This window comes from Branchiostoma lanceolatum, chromosome 18 (genome assembly GCF_035083965.1).
Source record: "Branchiostoma lanceolatum isolate klBraLanc5 chromosome 18, klBraLanc5.hap2, whole genome shotgun sequence".
Lineage (NCBI taxonomy): Eukaryota > Metazoa > Chordata > Leptocardii > Amphioxiformes > Branchiostomatidae > Branchiostoma > Branchiostoma lanceolatum.
The window spans coordinates 16,221,278-16,249,118 of record NC_089739.1 but is presented as its reverse complement, the minus strand read 5'-3'; the positions used below and the strand labels follow the sequence as shown (position 1 = coordinate 16,249,118).

At 42.0% G+C, this 27,841-nt stretch overlaps 1 protein-coding gene across 1 annotated transcript; it reads right to left on the bottom strand.

Moving 5' to 3' along the window:
* Window positions 1-714: 714 nt before the first annotated feature.
* On the bottom strand, window positions 715-27,841 carry LOC136424115 (dihydropyrimidinase-like). Its single transcript, XM_066412547.1, has 13 exons — window positions 27,602-27,841; window positions 17,558-17,682; window positions 14,511-14,618; window positions 14,195-14,282; window positions 13,106-13,248; window positions 12,566-12,679; window positions 8,344-8,419; window positions 8,039-8,195; window positions 6,854-7,079; window positions 6,123-6,233; window positions 5,730-5,839; window positions 3,272-3,392; window positions 715-2,144 (listed from the first exon to the last, which is right to left on the bottom strand). Exons 1-13 carry the CDS (start codon window positions 27,726-27,728, stop codon window positions 1,950-1,952), a joined length of 1,701 nt encoding a protein of 566 aa, XP_066268644.1. The 5' UTR covers window positions 27,729-27,841; the 3' UTR covers window positions 715-1,949.

Below are 27,841 nucleotides of genomic sequence, written 5' to 3'. Positions count from 1 at the left end.
TCATAGAATGCGGATGCCTTTTTCCCTCTTTTTCTGTATCAGTCATTTACTCAACCTCTGTGACCACTTACATTTCATAATAATGGCAACCTTTTTTTTTCACCATTGTTTGTTTGCATACCCACTAAACTGACTCATTGCGTAACACATTATGTTCGTACCGAACAGTACAAGCTGCATATCCCGACATTCAGTTTATCCACTCACACTGGGAGAGCCCTACTCGTTTCGATAAGTGTGGTGGATTCATCAACATTCTCAAGGTGTAGCTCTCCTCAAACACGGGTCAATTCTCCGTTCTATCAGAGGGATGTCCCTAACTGAAGCTAGGTACTCATTTTCGAGGGCCTGCATGCCCCTTTTATGTAGAGCGTAATCGGCCGTTTTAATTTTACGTAGAGCGTTGCCGACCACTCCATAATTTAGCGTAGAGCGTAGGGGGGCTTTCTGAATTTAGCGTAGAGCGTAGGGAGGCTTTCTGAATTTAGGGTATTACGTAGCCGGCCCTCCGAATTTAGCGTAGAGCGTTGTCGGGACCCCCCCCATGCAGGCCCTCATTTTCGCCTGAGTGCTGTCTTCCTGTCACGACCAGTGGAAGATTAGCTCATCTGTTCATTGAGTTCATTTGAGCTAAACTGGTTCGAGATCACTTTCCTTTTTCCATTCTGATAGTTACAGTACAAATATCAGAAAAACAGTCTGGAGAATCTCTGCTTTGTATGTATGACAAGTTTAATAGTTACTAAATCAGCAGTTCAGGGTGATTGCCATCAGCTTGATCGTCTACAACCAGAACAGACAACACTTAACAAGGCACACAGTACAGGTTTATCATATCATAAACACACAGGCACATCAGTGTTCTCCATACTAACACATGTTCATGCTATCTTCTAAAGGGTAGTGCGTTTCAACCATCTTCCTGCCAACTTCTGTCATTAACATTAGTGAATGGACAAGCTATAAGGTGATTTCAAGATGGTTATGTATAACTGATGTATTCAATTTGGTATATAAAAGACATGTAAGACCAATGTTTAACATCCATGTGATACAGTTACATTTCTTAGCCACAGAATTATCTACATCCATTATCAATACAATAGACAGGTCACTGACTCAGGTTGTCAAGTCTGGAATGATCAAAGTTCTTACTCCTTTGTTTCTCAAACCTATTTCAAGAACACCCCTCAACAGTAGCTCTCACAATATTTGCTTATTAGTTTCACTAGTTTGCTAAATATTTGCCCATTACAGGGACAGTTACAAGCTTAAGGCTTGATTACTTACATGGGTAGATGTTCCAAATACATGGAATATTCAATAATGAATAATTGGAGTACGAAAGTCTTTCTCTAACAAAATGGTGTCCTAAGTCACAGGTGCACATTTTGTGAGGTGTACCTTGCACAAGCATGAGAATAATACACCAATGTGCTGAAGATTAAAAAGAAAGAACATAGGAAGCCTGATAAAACTTGTAAGTGCATTAACTAAATCATATTTTAAATACATAGTGTTACCCCACACATACACTAACCACTAACAATGGAGCGATACCTTTGAGCTTAGTAACATGTAAGTATGGTTGTCAGAGATATCATGATCATTGAAATAAGCAGATTTTGTATAAAGTAATTATCATTATAAACTTCTCATGATCATAAAAAACCTGTACTGCAAAGAAGCACATGGAGGAATCCATGAACAACTTTCTGTCTAGACTTTCTCAGCTACATGTATGCTGTATACTTCAATTATACCATAATGGCAAATATCATGGCCGGATGAGAAGCTTATGTAAATGAAATGCAACTCACTAAAAAATCTAGCTTACAAAATGCAAAACTCAAATATGAGAAGAAAAACAACGGAGGACTAAAATTGCCTTAAAAGTGCGGCCTGAAGTTCAGTACTAAAAGGAAGGGCTCCTGAAGGGGTGGACCAGCTCAGAACTGGATACTGGAGGCTCCACCGGGGGGTGCCAGAACACGCCTGTGCGGTGTGTTGCCCCTGTTGTCGTCAATCTGCCGCCCCGACAGACTGAAACCGGATGCGTGGAGATCCCGGTGGCCGTGTCGGCTGCTGATTGGACGACTTTCAAACTCTGCAGCGACGGATGGGGCGACACGCTTGGGCTCCTCCTGCAACATTCAACATAACAAACTGTTACAACATGGTCAGAATCACACAAGTCATCAATACTGATTCAGCATAACAAACTGTTACAACATGGTCAGAATCACACAAGTCATCAATACTGATTCAGCATAACAAACTGTTACATGGTCAGAATCACCACAAGTCATCAATACTGATTCAGCATAACAAACTGTTACATGGTCAGAATCACCACAAGTCATCAATACTGATTCAACATAACAAACTGTTACAACATGGTCAGAATCACCACAAGTCATCAATACTGATTCAGCATAACAAACTGTTACATGGTCAGAATCACCACAAGTCATCAATACTGATTCAGCATAACAAACTGTTACATGGTCAGAATCACCACAAGTCATCAATACTGATTCAACATAACAAACTGTTACAACATGGTCAGAATCACACAAGTCATCAATACTGATTCAGCATAACAAACTGTTACAACATGGTCAGAATCACACAAGTCATCAATACTGATTCAGCATAACAAACTGTTACATGGTCAGAATCACACAAGTCATCAATACTGATTCAACATAACAAACTGTTACAACATGGTCAGAATCACACAAGTCATCAATACTGATTCAGCATAACAAACTGTTACAACATGGTCAGAATCAACACGTCATCAATACTGATTCAGCATAACAAACTGTTACAACATGGTCAGAATCACACAAGTCATCAATACTGATTCAACATAACAAACTGTTACAACATGGTCAGAATCAACACGTCATCAATACTGATTCAGCATAACAAACTGTTACAACATGGTCAGAATCACACAAGTCATCAATACTGATTCAACATAACAAACTGTTACAACATGGTCAGAATCACCACAAGTCATCAATACTGATTCAGCATAACAAACTGTTACAACATGGTCAGAATCACATAAGTCATCAATACTGATTCAGCATAACAAACTGTTACATGGTCAGAATCACCACATCAATGCCACAAACAGAAGGTAGCAGAACACAGTATTTCACCTGTAGTGAGATTTACATGGTTAACCTTCACGTACATATGTAGCACTACAGAAACCACACAAGTGAAGTGTTACATGTCTGAAGTTGGTTAAACGTACCTGTGGCTCTGCGTTCAGGTCGATGACCGGTCCCTTGTACGGCTCCCTCTCCACAGCCTTGGGTTGGTTCAGACCATCACGAACTTTGATCCGCTTGTACACATAGTCACTGAAAGGCTTCCTGAGGGGTGGGGAATGATAGGAAGACTTGGATGGATTGTTTAACCCTTAAGCTGCCAGTCCCGGTTTTATCAGGGATACAGATGGAAACATGCCCTTTGTCCTGCCCTGGTTATAACCGGGATAAGGTATTCCCCAGGAGAACACAGCTTTGCGTGCGTGTAGCGCTCGAAGCCCAGATGTTAGGGCCGCCAGCTGTTTTTGCAGGTTTCATGAGGGAGGTCGGAAGTCAAACATTTGTGATTTTTACTTGGCTGAAAATCTGGCAGCTTAATGGTTGCCACTTCACCATAAACACTCTTAGAAAGCCTGTATTGGCTAGTTGTTGGTCCCATGTGATTTCCTATACTAATTCACCCCCATGTCATTTCCTAAGGAAACACACTGACACCAACTAATCACACCTTGACTCATACTATCCTCCCTACTTGGTACCTACAACTTATTGACAAAATGACCCCCCACCCTGAAATGTGCCCCCTTATCTATTCACAGGCGGTAGGCCATCAAGTTTTTGTAGAAATAGGCATTACTGTGCCGTATATATATAAACTCCGATAGTCCGCCAAGGAACAAACAAACGGAAAGATTTCAGTGAATCGTAGACTAACGCACTGACTGTGTACTCAGCCTACTGAAAGATTCCCGAGAACTTACTCTAACGCGCACTGTGTACGAGTCGATCCACTGAAAGATTCCCGAGAATCGTACACTAACTGTAACAACCAAAACGCCCGATCCGCACTACCTATGTACTTGATCCACTGAATGATTCCCGAGAATCGTACACTAACTGTAACAACCACAACGCCCGATCCGCACTACCTGTGTACTCGATCCACTGAATGATTCCCGAGAATCGTACACTAACTGTAACAACCACAACGCCCGATCCGCACTACCTATGTACTTGATCCACTGAAAGATTCCCGAGAATTGTACACTAACTGTAACAACCAAAACGCCCGATCCGCACTACCTGTGTATTTGATCCACTGAATGATTCCCGAGAATCGTACTCCAACTGTAACAGCCACAACGCCCGATCCGCAGTCTATTCCAAAGAACCATACGAACAGATGCCGAAGTCACCCGAATGTTGCCGGTAGTGTTAAGAACAAGAATAGATAGGTAGGAAATGCAGTTTCAAAAGCCCTTATTTTGGGCGAAAAACCGCCATGAAATTAAACACGTTGATACTACTTATAATCTAGGGGTTACTTACTAGCCATGTAGAATTCCTTAGGATACAATACCTCATTTCAAAGGAGATATGCGGCATTTTACAAAGTCAGATTTCCGGGGGACAGCGGTACCAGCAGTGCGGCAATGACATCATTGATAGCCAATAAGACACAAGACCCAGATTTCCCGCCACGTTCGAAAATGGAGCCACTATTCGGCACGGCGAGGTCCAGAGATTTGTTACACTCTAACATGTGATTGGTACCGTCTGTGAAAAGAAAACTGAGATGGCAAAGATAGTTGCCAATAAGTAGACGAAGTGTTATTGATGTAAGCGGTGGGTGTCGTTTGTTCCTAATGATTTTGTCAGTCAGGCAGGCCGTATTCACTGAATATGTCGGGCTGCGCATCTTAGTGGGTAGTAGCCTATTTCCCTAAGAAGCGCCGTCGAACGTGGTTCTAAGTCACCAAAATTGCTGTCCACCCCAAGTGGTAACGCTGTCCACGGGTAGCTTTTCCTACCCTGTGATTTTTATGAAGTTAGCGAAGTTAGCTCTTGACGGTTCTACAGTTTCGAACAGCTGGTTCGCGAAGGCATTCGAACGACCGATACTCCCGCCGGCCCTTGCGCGAGCTGTGACCAGAACACGGAAGTAACAACTGATGCTGTTCGTCGCGCGGAGTGCGTGTACTACGTGTAGAGAACAGTATGGTTATCGGGATGCCTTCTTCAGTGGACACTTTGGTGTTCAAACAGAACAACAGAGATTTCAACTAAAACTCGGTGGCCTATCGCCCATGATCTATTGAGATCTACCACAGTTGTGGAAAGATTGACATAATAGGTGACTATCACCTTTTCAAGATGTCAGCCTAGAGACCGGACTGTAAGGTTAAGGTTTGATCCACTCACACACTTTTTGATAAGAGTGGTAGGTTATTAAACGTGCTTCAAATGTGTCTATTCTCACGGGTACCCGGCTTTTCATCCCATCCAAAGGGACATCCCTCATTTTCACCTGAGTGCCTTTCCCAAAGGCAGAATACTGTGGCCTACTATGGATTTGAACCTCTAGATTCTATTGTAAACAACCCGAACCACAAGACCACCTTAAAATGAATGCAAATCTCATGGGTTTTGTTCTCCCCTTACCTGGGGATATATTTGCCGGCGCCCTGTGTGACCTTGACATGTCCACCATCCTCCACCACCACCTTGCCTTGGCTGAGCACATAGACAGGGACACCATGGCACACCTGGCCCTGGATGAAGGGAACACACGAGTCAGCATGAGCAGCTGAGAGAATGAAATGTTGTATTCACTCAAAACTTCACTTGATGCTCAGCTGTTTCTACAAAAAATCTAATCTAATTTGTGTCAATTACCACAAGAATATTGGGAAAATGAAAATATCTTGCCGTCTTTTCTCCGGTAAAGAAATACAGGAAAGCAGGCAAGTTTATCATTTAGACATATACATTCTTATCCATTTGATAGCTGACAACTAAAAAACATTGTCCTTTGATGATCACACCCCTTCCTACCTCGAAGATGTTGAAGTCCACAGCCTGGTGGTGAGTGGAGGCGGAGATCTTCCTGGTGGCCTGCGGGTCCCACACCACGATGTCTGCATCCGAACCTACAGCAATACGGCCCTGCAGCCGCACACACAGGCCACCAATTAGTGCTTCTGAAACGGCTTCAATTTTCTTTTTTACTCAACTGTGACCACGTAACAAGAACCCAAGGCCACTCCGAGGTTACGGGTTACATGAATAGGACTGAAACAGCATCTACTCTACCAGCTCAGAAACATCATGATTGAGACCAGCTAAAGACAATGCAGGGGTTACAAAGGCTGCTTGGGGAAATTCCCTAACCCATTTAGACCACAATGGTTTTGATCCATCTCACATCAGGAAGGACTCTTTTTGATAAGTGTGGTGGGTTTTTTTACATCCTCAAGGTGAAGCTCTCTTCAAACACGGGACCTCCATTTAAACATCCTACCAGAGGGAAATCCCTTACTAAAGCTAGCTTTCAGGAAAGTCGTGTAAAATTCTATGCTGGAAAGTCGTGTAAAATTCTATGCTGGAATAGGATATTTTACATGTAATTAGTAAGTCTGCAAGGCTGTGTTACTTTTTACATCATGTATACCTGGTTTATGAGAATGCCTGTCTTTTGGGTTGGCACGGTGCACAAAACGGAATGCAGTAATGTCACTTGACATTTTTTACATTAAGTGTTAGACACAAATCTGTAAGACACAGACCTTCCTGGGGTAGAGGTTGAAGACCTTGGCAGCGTTCGTGCTGGTCACCGCAACGAACTTGTTCTCGTCCAGCTTCCCAGAATGCACTCCTTTTTCCCACACGATGGACATGCGGTCTTCCACGCCGTTGACACCGTTAGGGATCTTACGGAAGTCGTCCTTACCTAGCGCCTTCTGATTTGCATTGAAGGTGCAGTTGTCGGTGCCAACACAGGTCAGATCACCGCTGGAGGAAGGTTACATTCACAGTGTTCATGCACTTATCATTTCAACCTTGTAGACACAACACTGGCAACACAGGCAACATTTTGAATACATTCATCAGGTTGGTAAATTACTTGGAAGACACAATTTCTTTCACAACAAAGAAATAGGCTGTAATGTTGGAATCAGTTGGGAAAATATCTCAAACTATGAACTGGCCTTCTGTTTGTCTCTTCAAGCACAAGTTTTCAACAGAAACACAAAATATTTACTGGAAAACCATCATTGCATGTGTCCAATCTGCAAAGATACTATCAAAGACCCCAAGTATATCTCACTTTTAGTCCTAATGACACAAGAAAAAGAATTTCAAGGCACTTGAGAGTACATCAAGACACCTTAATTTGAAACAGATCTATGTTCAAAGTTTAGAGTGCCCTAAAGTTAACCTGGTATCGGTCAGAGTGCCATACATGAAGCAAGGTAAAGGTGGGAGTTCCCCACATGAAGGAGGGTAAAGGTCGGAGTTCAAAGTAACCTACCTGAAGCAGGGTAAAGGTCAGAGTTCAGAGTACTCTACCTGAAGTAAGGTAAAGGTCAGAGTTCAGATTGAAACCTGCAAAGGGCTGCTAAAGAGGTGAAGTAGTGCACAGAGGTTAGTATAGCAGTTATCACCTTGTGAGCAAAGGAGTTACAATAAACCACACAGACATGTTATGATCATGCACTGAACTTGTGAAAACAGGACACAACATAGACATTACATCCAGGGACCAGGTAGACAGTTAACAAGAACCTGAAGACCACAGACAGTGTCATTAGTACATGTAGGAGACACAGCAATTTCAAGGGAAGTTCAGTAAGCTGTACAATGAAAGCTGTGAGAGTAAAGACTGAAGAAACACCAGGTGAAAATGAAGAGACTTTGGCCCACCCCAGCAGTAACAGGTTTAGTGGACTGTTCCCTGCATGAAGGCTTACTTGGCGAGCAGGTCCATTAGATATCCAGGGGTGGAAGTGTCCGGTCGGAGGGGTGGTCCCAAGACATAGGCAGCTGCATGCCGCCAGTCCTTGTCCCAGTAATTGGTACCATCCACACCAAGACCGGCAGCTATGGGCTCTCCAAACACAACTTTGCCTGTGATAGGGTGAATCACACCATTCATAACAAGTCTTTTACACTATATCATAGAGCTGTGGACATAAGACATGTTCAGGTACAGGTATTCTTTGCCTTTACATACAAGTCTGGCACATGTAACACACAGTTCTTCCCCTCCCCTCACCTTCTTTCCTGGCTGCAGAAACAACATCTCCTGCAGCCCTGCTCATGACGTGTACGACGTAGAGCGGACAGCCAGCCTGGGGGGAGGGAAACACATCTACAGTCAAACCTGAACACCTCTGCCACCGACCCTTTGTCACCACTTTTGGTCGTCTCTTACATTACTTTTCGTGCATTGAAATAGCAAACACATACAATTGTCTAACATATACTTGACCTTGGTAAAACAGGATTTGCAATCTAGGTGGTCTCGTTCATGTACAAAATCTTGTATCCTTACCCTTCTGTTAGGGTCTTTACAAGTCACAAACTACAAATATTTAAATAGCAAGCAAATGCACCAACAGTAGAAATAGTAATGGGCAAAATGACTGAAATAATTCATCATCTAGACAGGTAAACAATAAAGGCCTTTCCCTAGACTAACTACATGCACACGTGTACCTACCCTGTTAGCGATGGTCACGGCAGTATTCAGGACTAACTACATGCACACGTGTACCTACCCTGTTAGCGATGGTCACGGCAGTATTCAGGACTAACTACATGCACACGTGTACCTACCCTGTTAGCGATATTCACGGCAGTATTCAGGACTAACTACATGCACACGTGTACCTACCCTGTTAGCGATATTCACGGCAGTATTCAGGACTAACTACATGCACACGTGTACCTACCCTGTTAGCGATGGTCACGGCAGTATTCAGGGCTAACTACATGCACACGTGTACCTACCCTGTTTGGGATGGTCACGGCAGTATTCAGGACTAACTACATGCACACGTGTACCTACCCTGTTAGCGATGGTCACGGCAGTATTCAGGACTAACTACATGCACACGTGTACCTACCCTGTTAGCGATATTCACGGCAGTATTCAGGACTAACTACATGCACACGTGTACCTACCCTGTTAGCGATATTCACGGCAGTATTCAGGACTCACTACATGCACACGTGTACCTACCCTGTTAGCGATGGTCACGGCAGTATTCAGGGCTAACTACATGCACACGTGTACCTACCCTGTTAGCGATGGTCACGGCAGTATTCAGGGCTAACTACATGCACACGTGTACCTACCCTGTTTGGGATGGTCACGGCAGTATTCAGGACTAACTACATGCACACGTGTACCTACCCTGTTAGCGATGGTCACGGCAGTATTCAGGACTAACTACATGCACACGTGTACCTACCCTGTTAGCGATGGTCACGGCAGTATTCAGGACTAACTACATGCACACGTGTACCTACCCTGTTAGCGATATTCACGGCAGTATTCAGGACTAACTACATGCACACGTGTACCTACCCTGTTAGCGATATTCACGGCAGTATTCAGGACTCACTACATGCACACGTGTACCTACCCTGTTAGCGATGGTCACGGCAGTATTCAGGGCTAACTACATGCACACGTGTACCTACCCTGTTTGGGATGGTCACGGCAGTATTCAGGACTAACTACATGCACACGTGTACCTACCCTGTTAGCGATGGTCACGGCAGTATTCAGGACTAACTACATGCACACGTGTACCTACCCTGTTAGCGATATTCACGGCAGTATTCAGGACTAACTACATGCACACGTGTACCTACCCTGTTAGCGATATTCACGGCAGTATTCAGGACTCACTACATGCACACGTGTACCTACCCTGTTAGCGATGGTCACGGCAGTATTCAGGACTAACTACATGCACACGTGTACCTACCCTGTTAGCGATGGTCACGGCAGTATTCAGGGCTAACTACATGCACACGTGTACCTACCCTGTTTGGGATGGTCAAGGCAGTATTCAGGACTAACTACATGCACACGTGTACCTACCCTGTTAGCGATATTCACGGCAGTATTCAGGACTAACTACATGCACACGTGTACCTACCCTGTTAGCGATGGTCACGGCAGTATTCAGGACTAACTACATGCACAAGTGTACCTACCCTGTTAGCGATGGTCACGGCAGTATTCAGGACTAACTACATGCACACGTGTACCTACCCTGTTAGCGATGGTCACGGCAGTATTCAGGACTAACTACATGCACAAGTGTACCTACCCTGTTAGCGATGGTCACGGCAGTATTCAGGACTAACTACATGCACACGTGTACCTACCCTGTTAGCGATGGTCACGGCAGTATTCAGGACTAACTACATGCACACGTGTACCTAACCTGTTAGCGATGGTCACGGCAGTATTCAGGACTAACTACATGCACACGTGTACCTACCCTGTTAGCGATATTCACGGCAGTATTCAGGACTAACTACATGCACACGTGTACCTACCCTGTTAGCGATGGTCACGGCAGTATTCAGGACTAACTACATGCACAAGTGTACCTACCCTGTTAGCGATATTCACGGCAGTATTCAGGACTAACTACATGCACACGTGTACCTACCCTGTTAGCGATATTCACGGCAGTATTCAGGACTAACTACATGCGCACGTGTACCTACCCTGTTAGCGATGGTCACGGCAGTATTCAGGACTAACTACATGCACACGTGTACCAGTCCTACCCTGTTAGCGATATTCACGGCAGTATTCAGGACTAACTACATGCACACGTGTACCTACCCTGGTAGCGATGGTCACGGCAGTATTCAGGACTAACTACATGCACACGTGTACCTACCCTGTTAGCGATGGTCACGGCAGTATTCAGGACTAACTACATGCACACGTGTACCTACCCTGTTAGCGATGGTCACGGCAGTATTCAGGACTAACTACATGCACAAGTGTACCTACCCTGTTAGCGATGGTCACGGCAGTATTCAGGACTAACTACATGCACACGTGTACCTACCCTGGTAGCGATGGTCACAGCAGTATTCAGGACTAACTACATGCACACGTGTACCTACCCTGTTAGCGATGGTCACGGCAGTATTCAGGACTAACTACATGCACACGTGTACCTACCCTGTTAGCGATGGTCACGGCAGTATTCAGGACTAACTACATGCACAAGTGTACCTACCCTGTTAGCGATATTCACGGCAGTATTCAGGACTAACTACATGCACACGTGTACCTACCCTGTTAGCGATGGTCACGGCAGTATTCAGGACTAACTACATGCGCATGTGTACCTACCCTGTTAGCGATGGTCACGGCAGTATTCAGGACTAACTACATGCACACGTGTACCTACCCTGTTAGCGATATTCACGGCAGTATTCAGGACTAACTACATGCACACGTGTACCTACCCTGTTAGCGATGGTCACGGCAGTATTCAGGACTCACTACATGCACACGTGTACCTACCCTGTTAGCGATGGTCACGGCAGTATTCAGGACTAACTACATGCACACGTGTACCTACCCTGTTAGCGATATTCACGGCAGTATTCAGGACTAACTACATGCACAAGTGTACCTACCCTGTTAGCAATATTCACGGCAGTATTCAGGACTAACTACATGCACACGTGTACCTACCCTGGTAGCGATGGTCACGGCAGTATTCAGGACTAACTACATGCACACGTGTACCTACCCTGTTAGCGATGGTCACGGCAGTATTCAGGACTAACTACATGCACACGTGTACCTACCCTGTTAGCGATGGTCACGGCAGTATTCAGGACTAACTACATGCACAAGTGTACCTACCCTGTTAGCAATATTCACGGCAGTATTCAGGACTAACTACATGCACACGTGTACCTACCCTGGTAGCGATGGTCACGGCAGTATTCAGGACTAACTACATGCGCACGTGTACCTACCCTGTTAGCGATATTCACGGCAGTATTCAGGACTAACTACATGCGCACGTGTACCTACCCTGTTAGCGATGGTCACGGCAGTATTCAGGACTAACTACATGCGCATGTGTACCTACCCTGTTAGCGATGGTCACGGCAGTATTCAGGACTAACTACATGCACAAGTGTACCTACCCTGTTAGCAATATTCACGGCAGTATTCAGGACTAACTACATGCGCACGTGTACCTACCCTGTTAGCGATGGTCACGGCAGTATTCAGGACTAACTACATGCGCATGTGTACCTACCCTGTTAGCGATGGTCACGGCAGTATTCAGGACTAACTACATGCACACGTGTACCTACCCTGTTAGCGATGGTCACGGCAGTATTCAGGACTAACTACATGCGCATGTGTACCTACCCTGTTAGCCATGGTCACGGCAGTATTCAGGACTAACTACATGCGCATGTGTACCTACCCTGTTAGCGATCGTCACAGCGCGATTTGTCGCCTCCCCTTCCACCTCCTCAGGACGACACATCGCGTGCCCCTCGGGGCCGGTGATGCCCAAAGCAATCAGCTTCTTGGAACACTGTGTGTGTGGAGACACAGGAAACACTTGCACATCAGTCACGTAACACTCAACAAGTTACAGTCCACAGTCACAGTCTACATATGTCCACTAGTTCACCGATGTCCTGTCGAGGGCCTATCCATGTACATACTGTGGTATATGTCAGATAGGGTCAAATAACATTCAAGATGTGAGTACTGAAATCTATAGTGACTAAACTTCTAGCTAAATCTAGCATGGGCTCTGATGGGCTAGCTTTTACCCAGGTTGCACACCAGGCAATCTGGCTCAAAAAAGTATTTCGCACACTGAGAGCAGAAACACAATAAGCAGTATAGAATCATATAGTTGATCCTCAGCATTCATCTCTCTGTTGTTACATACGTTCAACTTGTTAGTAGGAAAGACAGTCTTTATGATCTCCATTGTCCTACCGAGCCTTACCTCATCAATGAGATCCCCATTCTCTGCATGCACCTGAGCGAGGCCCCCTATCTCTTTGCACCGGCAGAACACCTGGTACATCTCAGCATCATTCAGCATCATCACGTCTTTGTACGCCATGAACATCTTGAAGGAGTTCACACCTAGAAAAGCAAATAGTTACCAATATTGTAAATTGATTTACTTTCGTGGGGATTTAATTTTGTGGTAGGTCAGTCACTCAGTGTTTCAAATCTACGATTGCAAAAATTCTGTACTTAAAGGGGCATATTGTAGAATCTGGTGGGCAAAAACTAGAAAATAGTAAGAATTTGAAAGATCTACACTAAGATTCACATTTGTAACTTATTTGTTACTTATTTCCAACATATTCCCGTCATTTTGTCACATTTCCACCATTAATAAACGACGAAAAACGCCAAACATGTAAAATCTGGGGCATTTACATATTAACTTGCGTCCCGCAAGTTAATATGCAAATAAGCCAGCGTAGAACGCTACGAAAAATCTGAATCGACCGTTATGGTCGGAGTTCGAGCGTCACAGGAAAATCACCACAAGTAAACAAACTTCAGAACGTCGGGCGTTCGATCACGTGTTCGGTGGTTCGTCGGAATGTTGGACAAGATGGCAGCCAATTCAAGCGGCGGCGGGGATGGCGTATATAATTTTTTTCAAGACGTTCGCACGACACTACAAAGTCGCATCCTTACGTGATGAATATTGCTGTGCAGTGTAATAAGGTAGATTCAACTAATGATGTAGAAAAATAATCAAAACCAAAGAATTTTGTTTTATGTTCATGTCGCAATATGCCCCTTAAGTAGTGACTGTGATAAAATGGAAAAATATGTGCATCGTTATGATTTTGGGGTGGAGAGGTCAAGGTTAGAGCCCGGAAAATAAACCACTGCAAACATTTCATTGAATTAAAATTCACAATAATAAGGAAATGTAAATTAATGAAAGGAATTTGTTTCTTCCTTTGATTATAATACCATGATTGACAATGCCAAGAACATGTGGCAAAGTGCTATCTGGTCCCAGCTCAATGCCAAAGGTGTAAATGGACAAATGCGGACATCTCACCTCTTTCCTTTACCATCGTCTCCATTTCTTCCCCGACCTTGTCATTCCACCAGGTCACTGCCATGTGGAACGAGTAGTCACAACAAACCTGGGAAAGTAAACAAGTAAACACCATAGTAAACTATCAACCAATCATGCGGCCTTTACATTTGGTATGGTCAAGTTCCCTCTTTCATCCTTCAGTCCCTTACACTTTTGGTTCAGTCCATTCCTCTAGTCTTATTTTAACCCATACCCCACTTTTCATTCACTCTATCCCTCTTATTTTTGGTTAAGTCCGTCCCCGCCTATTTCTGATTCCGTCCACCCCCCTCACCTTTGGTTCGGCCCATGCCTTCCACTGATCATACGCCCCCAGCAGTGACTGTCCACGTCTGGGGATGATGAAGTCCAGGATCATGGTGGTGCCCCCAGCCAGCGCAGCCTGCACACACACGGACACAGCTCTGAACAACAAGGAACTGGTCTTCTGTACTTCTACACAACACATGTATTCTCATTGTTGGCCTTAGCCATCAACTACTGTAAATGCATTGAAGTTTTCATTTTGCGGTAGGGAGAAAATGGCGTGTTTGTGGTGGTTTTAAGTTTGCGTTTGAAATAATAGTAGCACTACAGTCATAGGTTGGTTTGTTTGTTTGTTTGTTTGTTTTATTCAGATCTCCATTAGTGTACAATTTTTACACTAATCTTCCTGGAGTCTGCCTACATTTGTACATTGAATACAATTCTATCAAATACAGGACAATACAATTAAATCAAATATAGGAAAGACTAATACAATTGTTAGACAGTAAATTGAGCAAAATCAAATATGGTGAACTTAAAAGTATCAGAAAAGTGAGCGGAGAGGTCAGAGGTCATTATAAAATAACGGAAGCATTGTATAGTATCAATATCATATTGTATACAAAGAAACCAAGAAGTAATAGCACAATGACAAGGATGTAATTTTCAAACTTAATTGAATGAATAGGTGGTCAGAAAGTTTTGCTGTGGTTTTAACATAAAACCACCGCGAACATTTCTGCATTTACAGTATTTCTAATAAGTTGTTTGGTTTTAATTATGTTAGCTGGTGTGTTACGCCTAATGGCGGTTATACTGGCTATATTGATACAGATACAGAAGTTGTAAAATTTATCGTTTCTGTCTGGATTAAAATGAATACAATTTTTACTTTTGTCACTTCCCACTTTTCCGTTAAAAAAGTTCAACTTCAATGTCCTAAAACCCTGTACAAAATGGCAAAGGTTTCATGAATCATTCTCCAATCCTAAATCTTACTACTACTACTACTACTACTAATGACTAAATCCTGACGATACATCAACACTAAATATACAATGTGTGTCAAGTTAACCTCCCTTCTTTCTACCACACAGGACATATGGTTTTCACTTGTGGACCAATATCTAGTTTTCCACCATCTTCCCTCAGTGGGGATATTTCCTCCCCAGTAGGGCCCCAGTAGGGATATTTCCTCCCGCTAGGACAGGTCACATTAGTCAGGCATTCAAAACATTTTGGCATCCGGTACCAAAATATTGATGAAAACATTCCCACTAGCCTGGTGCCTAGTGTAACACTAACAGGAAGACGTGCAAACATTCAAGCTACATGTGGTATTTCAGGAGAAGCAATTGTCTACTTTGAGAAAGTCTTCCTTCTTGGATAATTGTAGTGATTTTGAAATAATATCACAGGGCTTGAAATGGCTGAGGCTATCAGGAAATCTTGTACTTGAGTGCTATTAGCGTATACTATGTATACATATATGCATTTAAAACGTATATATGCCCCGCATTTATGAATCTGTTTTTTTCCCCCCACATATTCCAGAAAAAAGAAACAAAGAACTTTGACCTGCGAGTGACAGTCTATCCTGAAAAGACCTGCTGCTGTAAAAGTAAACCTAACCGGGGCCAGGCAATACATGAGACTAGGGCGGAAGTACTTCCTGTGCTGGTCCAGTAGGACTATGAGGTCATGATTGGTAATGTGACTTCAGACTTACAGATGGGCTAGCACTGACAGATATCCTGTGGCCACATCATCTTAGTTTGTTGGTTCTGGGATAAGGAGTCTGTACCTTACCAGACCTACTATTCTAGAAGTAAAAGAGCTTGGTAAAAGGTGGTAATCTAGACATTTATGGGTTAGACGATTCAGTGCAAGCTGTTGTGAATAATCATACACATTCAGAGTCGATGATTACTACAACAAAAGAAAGGTGGCTGCCACCTGCTGCTATTGTCTGCACACCTGTCTGACAGGTGAGACCTTTCACACCAGGAGGACATCATCACCTGCACCAGGTGTCTGTTCGTTAGTCATACAAGGAAGGAGCCTTTGGTCCAAACAGTCATTGGAACTGTTAGCTAGACCTAAGCTATGGTTATGTTAGGCAATTTCAGCAATGATGAAAAATAATAGCTTACACACCAGTAGAGCTGTACCTAAACAACTATCAGGTACAGACACACAGTCCAGACCTGTAACTGTACCTTAACAAGTTTGGTCAATTATGATGTAGGTTATACATGTAGACAAAACAAAAAAGTCTATTTGCAAGTCCTCTTAATTTTCACCTGCAGTATTGTCAAAATTGTTATCGTCGACACTGGATTGATCCACATTCAATCTGACAAAGGTGGTGTCCACTTAAGTGCTTTAGCTTGTTGAGGTACAGGTACAATAGATATTCCTGTGCGGACCTGCACCTGAACAATTTTACTGGACTTCAAATACTTAATGTTCTGCACACTTGAACTGGTGCCGGCAACATAGAAAATTCCCCCAATTAGACAAGTGTTATAATTACCTGCACCACTCATTTTCTGCACCTTTCAGTCCATCACATGGCAAAGTTTGGGAAAAGATTTTCCTGGTATCTTATTCTAATTTTCATTGATATGCAAATATAATTTCAAACTGATTTCATTCCATTATGTTTTGTTACTAGTACATGACGTCAAGGTACTTATTTGGTAATATTATGTTATGTTTATGTTATTTAAGTTACTCTGGTTTTATATCAATTTGTAGTTGACATAATGTTTTGTTATTTCTTGCAACTTTGTTTGAATTTTATGTTAACAACTTTGTTTGGGTTTTCCCCCCAGGGCTCATTGAAAAACGAAAGCTGGTGATGTGACTCCCATGGTGAAATAAAAACAAACAAACAAACAAACAAACAAACAAACAAACTATGGACATGTGACTCACGCAATGGATCAAATATCCCAGTCATGGTTTTGGTCACATGTCCACAAAGTCACATGCTTCAAGTATTGGTATTGGATCATTCTTCCGTGACAAAGGCCAATCCAATGCAGTTTTGACTGTTCACATGTTGTTTACCTTGGTGCCAGTGTAGAAGTCATCCACAGCTACTGTGCCCATGAAAGGCATCTGCATGTGGGTATGGGTGTCAATACCTCCGGGGATCACCAGCTTCTCTTTAGCATCGATGACCTTGAATCCTCCTGGAGGTAAAAAAAAAGGTTATAAGGTTAGTTGCTATACTGGTGGGGGGGTTTGCTGTCCTTCCTTTCTACTAATAAATCTTAAATACCTGTCCAAACCTACATGTAGCAGTATCGGGGCTTCAAAATTTCCTGCATACCAGCAACATTCACAATTACCTGCACTCGGTAAATGTAGCTGCAACACTGATGTTCTTTAAGTTTTAATCTATCCAACACAATGCTTTTCTTAATGTTACCTGCTGTATTGGCCTGGTACAGGTTAGGTGCAGGTATACATCAGAAATACCTGCACGGCTCCAAGTTTACCTGCACTAACCTGTATTAGCAGGTACTAAAATGTATGTTGAGCTTGACATTGTTAACTTCTTTTATTTATTTATTTCAATTATTTAGCATTTCTACGTAAACCTGACTGCTTAAAAAGGTCAGAGTACAGTTTAATCATTTGCAAGGAAGTTATTTCTTTCTACAACAGCCATTATGATTTTCTTGCACTAATAACCATACAAATCTGCAAATCAATACACAAATACGTCTACTCTACTGCCATTAATCCTACACATGCATATCTACCCTTTGTGCAAAGGTTATTAATAAGTCCTCTTAACGTCCAAAGTTCCCGTTGCCCTGGGAAAACTGTCACCTTTTCTTTACTTTAAGGGCGGTCCACTTGACACCGAGACAAGGACAGATTTGGGCGTGGACTGTTCTTTTGTGGTTGGCTAAGCCCTTCTTTGATAGCCAACCAGCTACAAAATCTTGATATCATGTATTAATCTTAAGACTGTCAAGTCAACAATGATCTTTAAACACTTAGACTGCGCCAAACTCACCTTTGGTAACACAAGTTGTGTTGTTTCCCACAACATAGAGGTAAAACAGTAACAAAGACAGCCAACGACTGAAGATGGTATAAAGGGTAACGATATAATAAGCCACTTTATCCATACAAGTTGAGGGAACAGCTGGATAAGCCACTCCTGGTAGTGGTGTGTGGACCTTCATCGTGCCTGTATTAATCATGCATGTATACATCATGCATCTCTACTCTCATCTCCCAAATAAACATACCCCCCGGAATAAACATACCCCCCGGACAAATCTTCAAAATCTAATAAACGTACCCCCCGGAATAAACATACCCCCTGGAAAATGACCAAATTGACACATAAACTGTGTCCATGCTAGTGATGCTACTAATCTGTCCTCGGGAAAGGAGATGATAAGCAGGTAGGTTCTTCTTATTCGTTTATGCCTGATTTACTTATTGAGATTTACCACATTTGTGGAAAGATTGACATAACAGGTGACTATCACGTTTTCAAGATGTCAACCCTGACTGGACTGTATAAGGTTTGATACACTCACACTGGGAAGGACCCCTACTCTTTGTAACACTTAAATGTATAGTATGATGAAAATTTTTTGGAAAAATTGGGCATAGGTTCCCCGCTATGACCCCTAACCGGGGGTCAATGGTGCTTTCAATTTTCAACAAGTGAAAATGTACATGATACAAGCATTTTCTACTTGGAAATTGAAGCAAGTGATCAAGGAAAATTGTATAAAGTGACATCATCAAACACAAGTAGTCGCCAAACTTCTCAGTTCACTTCACACCTTCAGAGTCTACTCTTTTTTCAGATATGTATCAACGTCTAGAAAATTACTGAATATATGCTCAGTGAAAGTATTACTTATTTGTAAAAGCCATACAGAAAAGGAGGAACTTGCCATTTATCGTGTCATGCATTACATATAAAACAAAATCACATTATAATATATCATATAATGTTAAGGATATAATCATATATTGTCCTTGGTTCAGTGTTGTTGCTATCCAAATAATTTCAAATCCAAAAATTACCCTTGTATGTAGAAAAAAACTTTCATTTTGAGTGACTAAATTGTCAACAAATTTGTCAATTAGATACCTCAGGCCTGTACAATGTTGCAACATGGAGGTTTGGTGGCAACAAACCACAGGGTTCTCATGTTACACATCAAAGGGCCTGTGAAAGGGTGAGCCAGACAGTAGCCATGGTAGCGGCACCAACACAGTAAGGGGCGGGGCTTACACACAAATTTCTTGGAAAGCCTCGGCACTCTCTCTGTAGAGGAGTGATCTTTTTATAAGCATTTTTATGAGATAATAACAGTGGCTAGATTGCATTCTAATTTTGTGTATAGACTTTACTATGGAAAATTATTTTTGTTAAATTGTCATGCACATTTCTGACTGAGGCAAAGGAGTTTTATTTATAGATCAAAAAAAGTTATTTCCCCTTCTTGGAGGTGAGCTCTTCCATGCATGAGAAACATTCCCACGGACTATCACTGCAGTGCGTCTTTACTGTGGCGATTTTTGAAGGACTAAATGTACATGTTTGTGGTAGGATTGAAATGTTCTAGTATATTTCTAAAGTGATTATACAGTTTCTAATGCTAAGACACAATTTTTACAAGGTATTGTTTTTAGCTTTTAAAAGTTTTTGGGAAAGGCTGTATTTTAACCTCCTTGATCTCACGTGAGTAATCTTACATGTTACTTCAAACACTGTGCGCCGCTGGCATATACATCTAATTTCTTTTCTGATCAGCGTGTTTGGTTTACGATCTGAACAGAGACTGTCAAAGTTGTTTATATGAAAAATACATTTCAAAACTTCAGTGTGCCGTCTTATTTTCTCCTAATAACAACGTGACTTTGTAGCGAGATCGACGGATATGTTAGTACCGTCAGGGTTTCACAAATGTCGGGTCATTGTATCGGCGGGGAAATCCACGTCATTTGGTCGAAAAATAGCGATTTAGGTGCAAAGATATCGGGGAAATATGGGAAAAAACTAAACTTTCGACATAAGGGGGATCTCTGGTAAGCAAAGCCCTGATGGATTTTCAAAAAAACAATAAACGTACCGTCCAAAATAAGAACGTACTGGGTGGATTTTGAGGCTGAAAAAAATAAACGTACCGGTACGTTTATTTGGGAGATGAGAGTAGATGTACAGAGGTACCTGCACCTAATCAAGCTTGTCTAGTAATTACCTGGAAGTTTTACATGTGCTAGTAGCTACTACCGAATTTTCTTGAATAAAGTATGCACCAATTTATGGTCATCTGCTTCTTTGAAACGTAAAATGAGAAAACTCAAATTAAGTATGCATCCCTTCTCCACAGTTTTAAACTATTCAATATTGACCTTTTAAACTATTCATTATCAAAAGAATATATTATCTTCTTGCCTAATCATTTATTTCTATGGATCTTATTCAAGTTATTATGCTGTCCCAAACTACATGTGCCACTGTTCCACTGGCTTCCTATCTGACTTGAGGTCCTCTCTACCTATATGTCCAGGCAATAACCTCAAATAAAGTACACACTTTTTGGATTTTTAAAAGTTTAAAAAGTGTGTACTTTATAGTTTATTCGAGAAAATACGGTAGTATGTAGACAACTGTGTTTTCTGTGGTGAATTGTCATATTTGCTGAAAGCTTCAGATATCTTTAATCCCCATACAAGACTATTTAAAAGTTAACTAATTTTTTTAGTACTAATTTGTCATCTTTGCGATTGGAAGGAAAGTCGGTTAAAGCTAGTACGGCTAAACACAGGCTCTAGGACTGGTCAATGAGCCAGCCTGGTGTTGCGTAGTTCTTTCCTCCCACAAACCACACGACAACAGTAGGCAGAGTTGCATGCAAATGTAGGCTTGCATCATCATGTCTGTATACCCAAGATTTTAATAATTCTGATGTAAATGCCTCCTAATCATTGTAACTATCTGTATGAATAATAATGTTAACACTATAACAGGAACCCCTGCTAACAAAATTTCACACATCAATGCCAGCAAAGTTGACATAGAAACAGGCTGTGTTGGCAGACCCTGACCTACATACAGGAGAGGTGAGAAAGTCAACACAGCAGCGGGGGAGATTCATGTACAGTCGGAGGACAAGTTTTGTAAACACCCCTCAGAAACAGACTTAACACTTTTAGGTTATTTTGCTCCAGTCCCATTTGTAGTGATTTGTGGACAAACCATTTTCCCAGTGTAGGAGCATAGTTTCATACACGTAGTTTATTGTTAAGATCTATTGTCAAATACAATCTACAATACAGTCAAACCTGTCTATAGCGGTCACTCAAGGGACTGGTGAAAACTGGCCGTTATGCACAGGTGGCCGCTCTGGAGAAAAGGTTGATTAATTGACCTCGTGTGACACATGTTTTCAGTACCAACTGACATAAATTTATTCACCGTACAGTACACATGTAAACATTGCATAGGTAAGTCACATTTTAGAAGTTCGATTGTTGTTCTTTTACTTCTATTATGGGCTTGAAAAAAGAATGCTTGTATCTGCCAACTCCAAAATCCATGGCTTGCTCGAGCTTCATGTCTGAACAGACCAGCATCGCCATACTCTACTCTAGATCCTTCGCGACTGCTTCGCTGCCGGCACACGCGTCACATACGAGTTTTAATCATATGAAACAAAATCCTTCGCAGCAAAATGCCACCTAGTTAGTTAAGAACAAAATACATGTTGCTCAGTTGCCACTTACTGTTCGTTTTCGACCGTTTTCAAACATAAAATCGTGGCGAAAGTTTCCCTTAGTCTGTTAACGTTGTGGTTGTGACGGTTAGCTTCTCGCTTGTCATTATCAGCTTTTACCATTATGCTAATAGGGTACTCAGAAGAAGGTCGCTCTTTTGGTGGGTTTTTCCTTTTCAGAAAATTGCAATAGCCCAAATTTTACATCATATTAATCTTATTCATATTTATTTTGAGGCTTTTGATCAAGTAATTATCCTCAGTGATACTTTACAGCAAAATAAAATTAGCTCATTATACTTTGAAAATCGCGCGAAACACCTTTTGAGTACAATTTTGGAAGAATTCCCGGGGAAAACGGAAATTAGGCCGGCATTCAAACATTTCAAGAACTTACCGCATCAGGTACATGTGTGAGTTGTATTTTCCAAAAAGCTGCCGTAATATTTGTCCAGTCGAAATGCACAGAAATTGTCAATTTTGCCACGATGTACAAACGCAAGCCATGTGAAGAAAATTATACTTGACTTCGCGTCAAACCATGGATTTTCTAACAAAGATAAAACATTCTGGTTTTCTTTATTATTATCCTATCCAGTTGAGACCACATAAATTTGAAAACTGCGTGAAAAAATGAAGATTTTGAACCCGGCGTGACGTGGCGATGCGGCTTCTACCGGCGCGCCGGGACCGTTATCGGCAGTGTTACTGTACTCGCGGGACCGAAAATCGTCTGGCCGCGACCGCGTTGGACAGGTGGCCGCTATAGCCTAATTCTTAATGCTTATGTCAATGGGAAAAATCCAAGGGACCGACAAAAAGTGACCACTATGGGCAGGTGGCCGCTATGCAAAGGTGACCGCTAATACAGATTTGACTGTACATTACACCGACTCTCGAGGTAGCGTAGCTGATATTGGAGAGTCAGACAGATACTCATACATACAATGTAGGCAATGGGAATTTACACAACACTAGTCAAATACAATACTATGTACAACTAGACTGGCCGTCATTTGCTTTAAGAGCAAATTCAGGATGTTTCGCCCATACTCCTCATGCAAGAAGTGGGCTGTCCCAAAATAACTCCTGGGGAAATCCAAGTTTCTGCATAATTTATGCAAATGAGGTCCTCATGAGCATAAGTTATGTCCAGGTGCTTTCACCTTTCCTACATCTACCTACATGTAGAAGATGACATCCACAGCTTTTACAGTAAGGGGAATACAACATCATGCATAAATTATGCAAGTGAGGTCCCCATTAGCATATGTCATGGCCAGGCGTGTGCACCTTTCCTTTAAGCTACCTACATCTCAAATATGACATCTGCAGCTTGTACGGTAAGGGAAATACAAGTTTCAGCATAAATTATGTAAACGAGGTCCTCATTAGCATAATTTTTGGCCAGGTGCATTCACCTTTCCTAATGGTACCTACATCTTAAAGATGACATCCGCAGCTGTCACGGTAAGGGAAATACAAGTTAATGCATGAATTATGCAAATGAGGTCCTCATTAGCATAATTCATGGCCAGGTGTGATCACCTTTGCTAACGGTACGTACATGTCAAATCTGACATCTGCAGCTTTTCCGGTAAGGGAATTACAAGTTTAAGCATAAATCATGCAAATGAGGTCCTCATTAGCATAATTTATGACCAGGTGTGTTCGCCTTTCCTAAAGGTACCTACATCTCAAAGATGACATCCGAAGCTTTAACGGTAAGGGACATACAATTTCATGCATCGATTATGCAAATTGGGTCCTCATTAGCATAATTTATGGCCTGGTGTGTTCGCCTTTCCTAAAGGTACCTACATCTCAAAGATGACATCCGCAGCATTTACGGTAAGGGACATACAACTTTATGCATACATTATGCGAATTAGGTCCTCATTAGCATAAGTAATTGTCAGGTGTAGTCACCTTTCCTATAGGTACCTACATCTCAAATATAACATCCGTACCATGTAACATAAGGTACATATAACTTTCTGTAATACCATTAGTAGAGGTACCCCCTGACATCTGCTTGGTTTTAAGTCCCAGACATGTAGGAGGGCTTATGTTACAGTATGACCAAGTTCGTGACCTAGTTCTTGCTGGCCCCGACAGAAAATAACCAAAAATTGCATCAAAAAATTGCAAAATAAATCATTTTGAAGTAGTGTATGCCAAAAAAAATAATGGGGTCCTTTGGGTAAATATCCAATGCACAACTAAACCAAATTTCAGGTCCTCAGGTTTCAACACCACGGCACTGGAGGCCATCATGTGCGACTTTTGTCTGAAAATGACCAAAAAACCTCCATAAAATCATTTTAAAAACTTATATGAAAAAAATTTGAAAAGGGTCTAGGGGTATACACGTACTCTACCTGCATACCAAATTTCAGCTAATTTGGTCAACGGACGACCGAGAAGAAGCGATTTGAAGGTTTGACAGGAGAAGAAGGAGAAGAAGAAGGAGAAGAAGAAGGAGAAGAAGAAGAAGAAACCTTACAAAAACAATATGTTTCGTTGGCGAAACATAATCAATCAATAAAAATCAGCCTTAGAAACAAGGTTTGGGGGTGGAACAGATTTGTCCTGAATGCATTAGGTTACTAGACTTTCTTCAGGTTGAAATACCACAATGTTTGGAGTGATTGAAGCTATGGTGTGACATGTATCAGATCTGCCCCACACATGCTGTACATACATACAACAACTCTGATAGAGAAATGGTTACATCAGGAAGGAGACTAATCCTAACATTGGGAAGTGAGATATTCATAGTCATGATATGCAGAGATTAAATTCTAGCCTTGTTAGTTTTGCTCAAGGACATTATAATGTCCTTGGTTTTGCTTGAATCTTTTCAATTATTCTAATCCTAGCCTAATCATTGAATAATTGGTAACGGAGGGTGCTGCAACTTCGGCATACTCCCAACTTCGGTAGGATTTTTAATTGTCTCGTTCTGCAGAAGTGAGCCATCTTTTTTTTCAGCCACGGTGCTGAATAAAATCGTTAAGAACCCAACTTCATGCATAGAGCTGTCGTCTGAATAAAACAGGGATTTGTGTACAATTAACTGATTTTGTGCCACGAAGAAAATGTGGCGATAAAAATGTCTACGTTCGATGCAAGGACACTGTGAAGTGGCAACTCTTACATAAAACATATTCAACCGTCGTCATGCAAACTTACATGTTGTACACATGAGGCATAAAGCAAAACAAACACCAAAAAAACATGGGTCTTGGTTAGTTTATGTCGCGATTTAGCTTGTCTGAAATAACGAAATCAACCGCGGCTTCGAACGCCCTCCCCCTTTTACGTCACGGCCATTCCGTTGACCACGATTCGAATGTGATACCTCGGCAAGGCATCTCTGCTCCCGCTGTACATAAGTCAAGTCGGCTCCAAAACGGCAAACCTTATCAATCTAGCTTGACTAGTATACGTCGGATAAACTTGCATTTGATAAGTTCCCGGTGGCAGGTTTGCACTACGTGGTTCCACACAAGCAAACTCATTGATGTTGCAAACGTGTAACCTAACCCCGCATGTTAATTGAAATTGACAGGCCGCTTTGCTTTGATGTGGGCGGCACAGGTCGGAGATCTCTGAACGCATAAACACGAAGTTCATTGATGTAAATGGCGATTTCTCATTGCTTGCTAAAAAAAAGTCCAGAAATTCTTGAATAGCGAGCTCTAAAAACAATTGATGATCGTGTTTAGAATATGTCATAACTTTGCACTGAATTGACCGGAAAAAACAAGGAAGATTTGCCGCGTACTTTCTGGTCACATGCGGTGCTGTGCCGAGTGCAAATGTCACGATTTCAGTTTGCGGCGTTACAATGCTTGCTCGGCAGTTTTGGACGTACTTGTGGCACATTTGCGCGTTCATGCTATGGGACCATTTGTATGATATGAAGTTTCTACTCTCATTGCCATACCAAAGAACGGATTGTCAACGTTGTCATGGCTTGGAACGCAACAAGCGGCGTAAACAGTCGCTTAGCCACAGCGCGCCCGGCATCGGTGAAACCTTACGCACGGTCGAAAATCATTTACCAGAGGGAAGTTGAAGTTAGTTGACACGAAATTCTTCCTTCTGTTTACTTGAAATAGTACCGACGAATCAAAGAGATACAAAGATATTTTTATGCCGAAGTTACGGTACCCTAATCAGAATGGAACAATATGGAACGTTTTAATCAAAACAACATATTTCTGGATTTACCGACTGAGATCGATGGCGTAAATCGTGCACGGACGACGAAAAATCAACTCCACAACGGCAAATCCTCAAACACCACCACTCTAATTTATCATTCGTAAAAACGCAACACTTTTCAGACAACCGACACTGGTGCAATACGATGTCGAACTCATAGATTTACGTCCGAAGTTGCAGCACCCTCCGTTATGTTAATTATACAGACAGTGTCGCAGAAGGTGAGATATTCAGCGTGACTAAAACTAATTGTTTTCTTACTTTTTCCGATTAGGTGTCATGCAACTATTCCCATGGCATTTGTACAAATACACGTCAGGAATTCCTCTGTTGAATCAAGGAGGTTTTATCAAATTATAATAATTATTGATTTGATAGAAGCTGTTTGTTAGAATATAGTACGGTACTACTACTAGTACATTTATGGAGTATCTATTTTTGTAAACCTGGTTTTGCAGGCACGCAGTATAGCAGCAGATTGTTGTACTTTAGACTTGTTTATCAGTTATTTAGTAGGAAAGCAGGTTTTCGCAGTTGAAACAATACAATCAAAATTATGCAAAATACTTGGCATGAATGCATCTTTTTCCTCCTCTGAAATGTCCCTTATACATTGCTATATAAATATTAAATTCAACCAGCCATCAGAAATATTATGTAAAATCAAAGTGGCTGATGCATAACACTAAAACCATCTCTACCTAACGTTACCTCTTGCTTTTCATATATCAACATTTGTCACTACCTTTATACCTTTCACTAGAAATAGTTCCAAAATCTGTGATCTATACCTGAGGATATCGACAAGCAGAAATGGAGGATCTCTGTAGCAAAATCTGTGATCAAAAATCTTCTCTTTGTTTTAGTTTCTAAAATCTCCAAAATGATATCATGCCCTCGTGTTGGGGAGGGGGGCCGGGTTTTAAAATCCCCAAGAGACTAAATCAAAAAGAAGATTTATTTCACATGGTTATTGATTCAAGGTAGAGTGCATTATACAATATCATGGGTAAGAAACTAAAATGCATAAAATTAGTCCAATTTATCCCAAGACAAAGTAATGACTGGTGATTGATTGACAGCTCGATCAGGCGATAAGCGTGCAAATGGGTCCCACCTGGGAGCTGCAGGTTTTTGCCTATCTGGGAGATGACTCCGTCTTCCACGTACACGTCCGCGTCAAACGAGTGGTCATCGTTCACCACCCGGCCTCCCTGGATCAGCACTCGGTTCTGGGCCGCCATGGCGACAAATCTGGGCTGGAAATCAGGAGGATTGGAGACAAACTTTCGGCGTGATGCAGACCGACTTGACGCTCAACGACTTTTCGCGGCAAAATGCACACGTCACCTCAGAC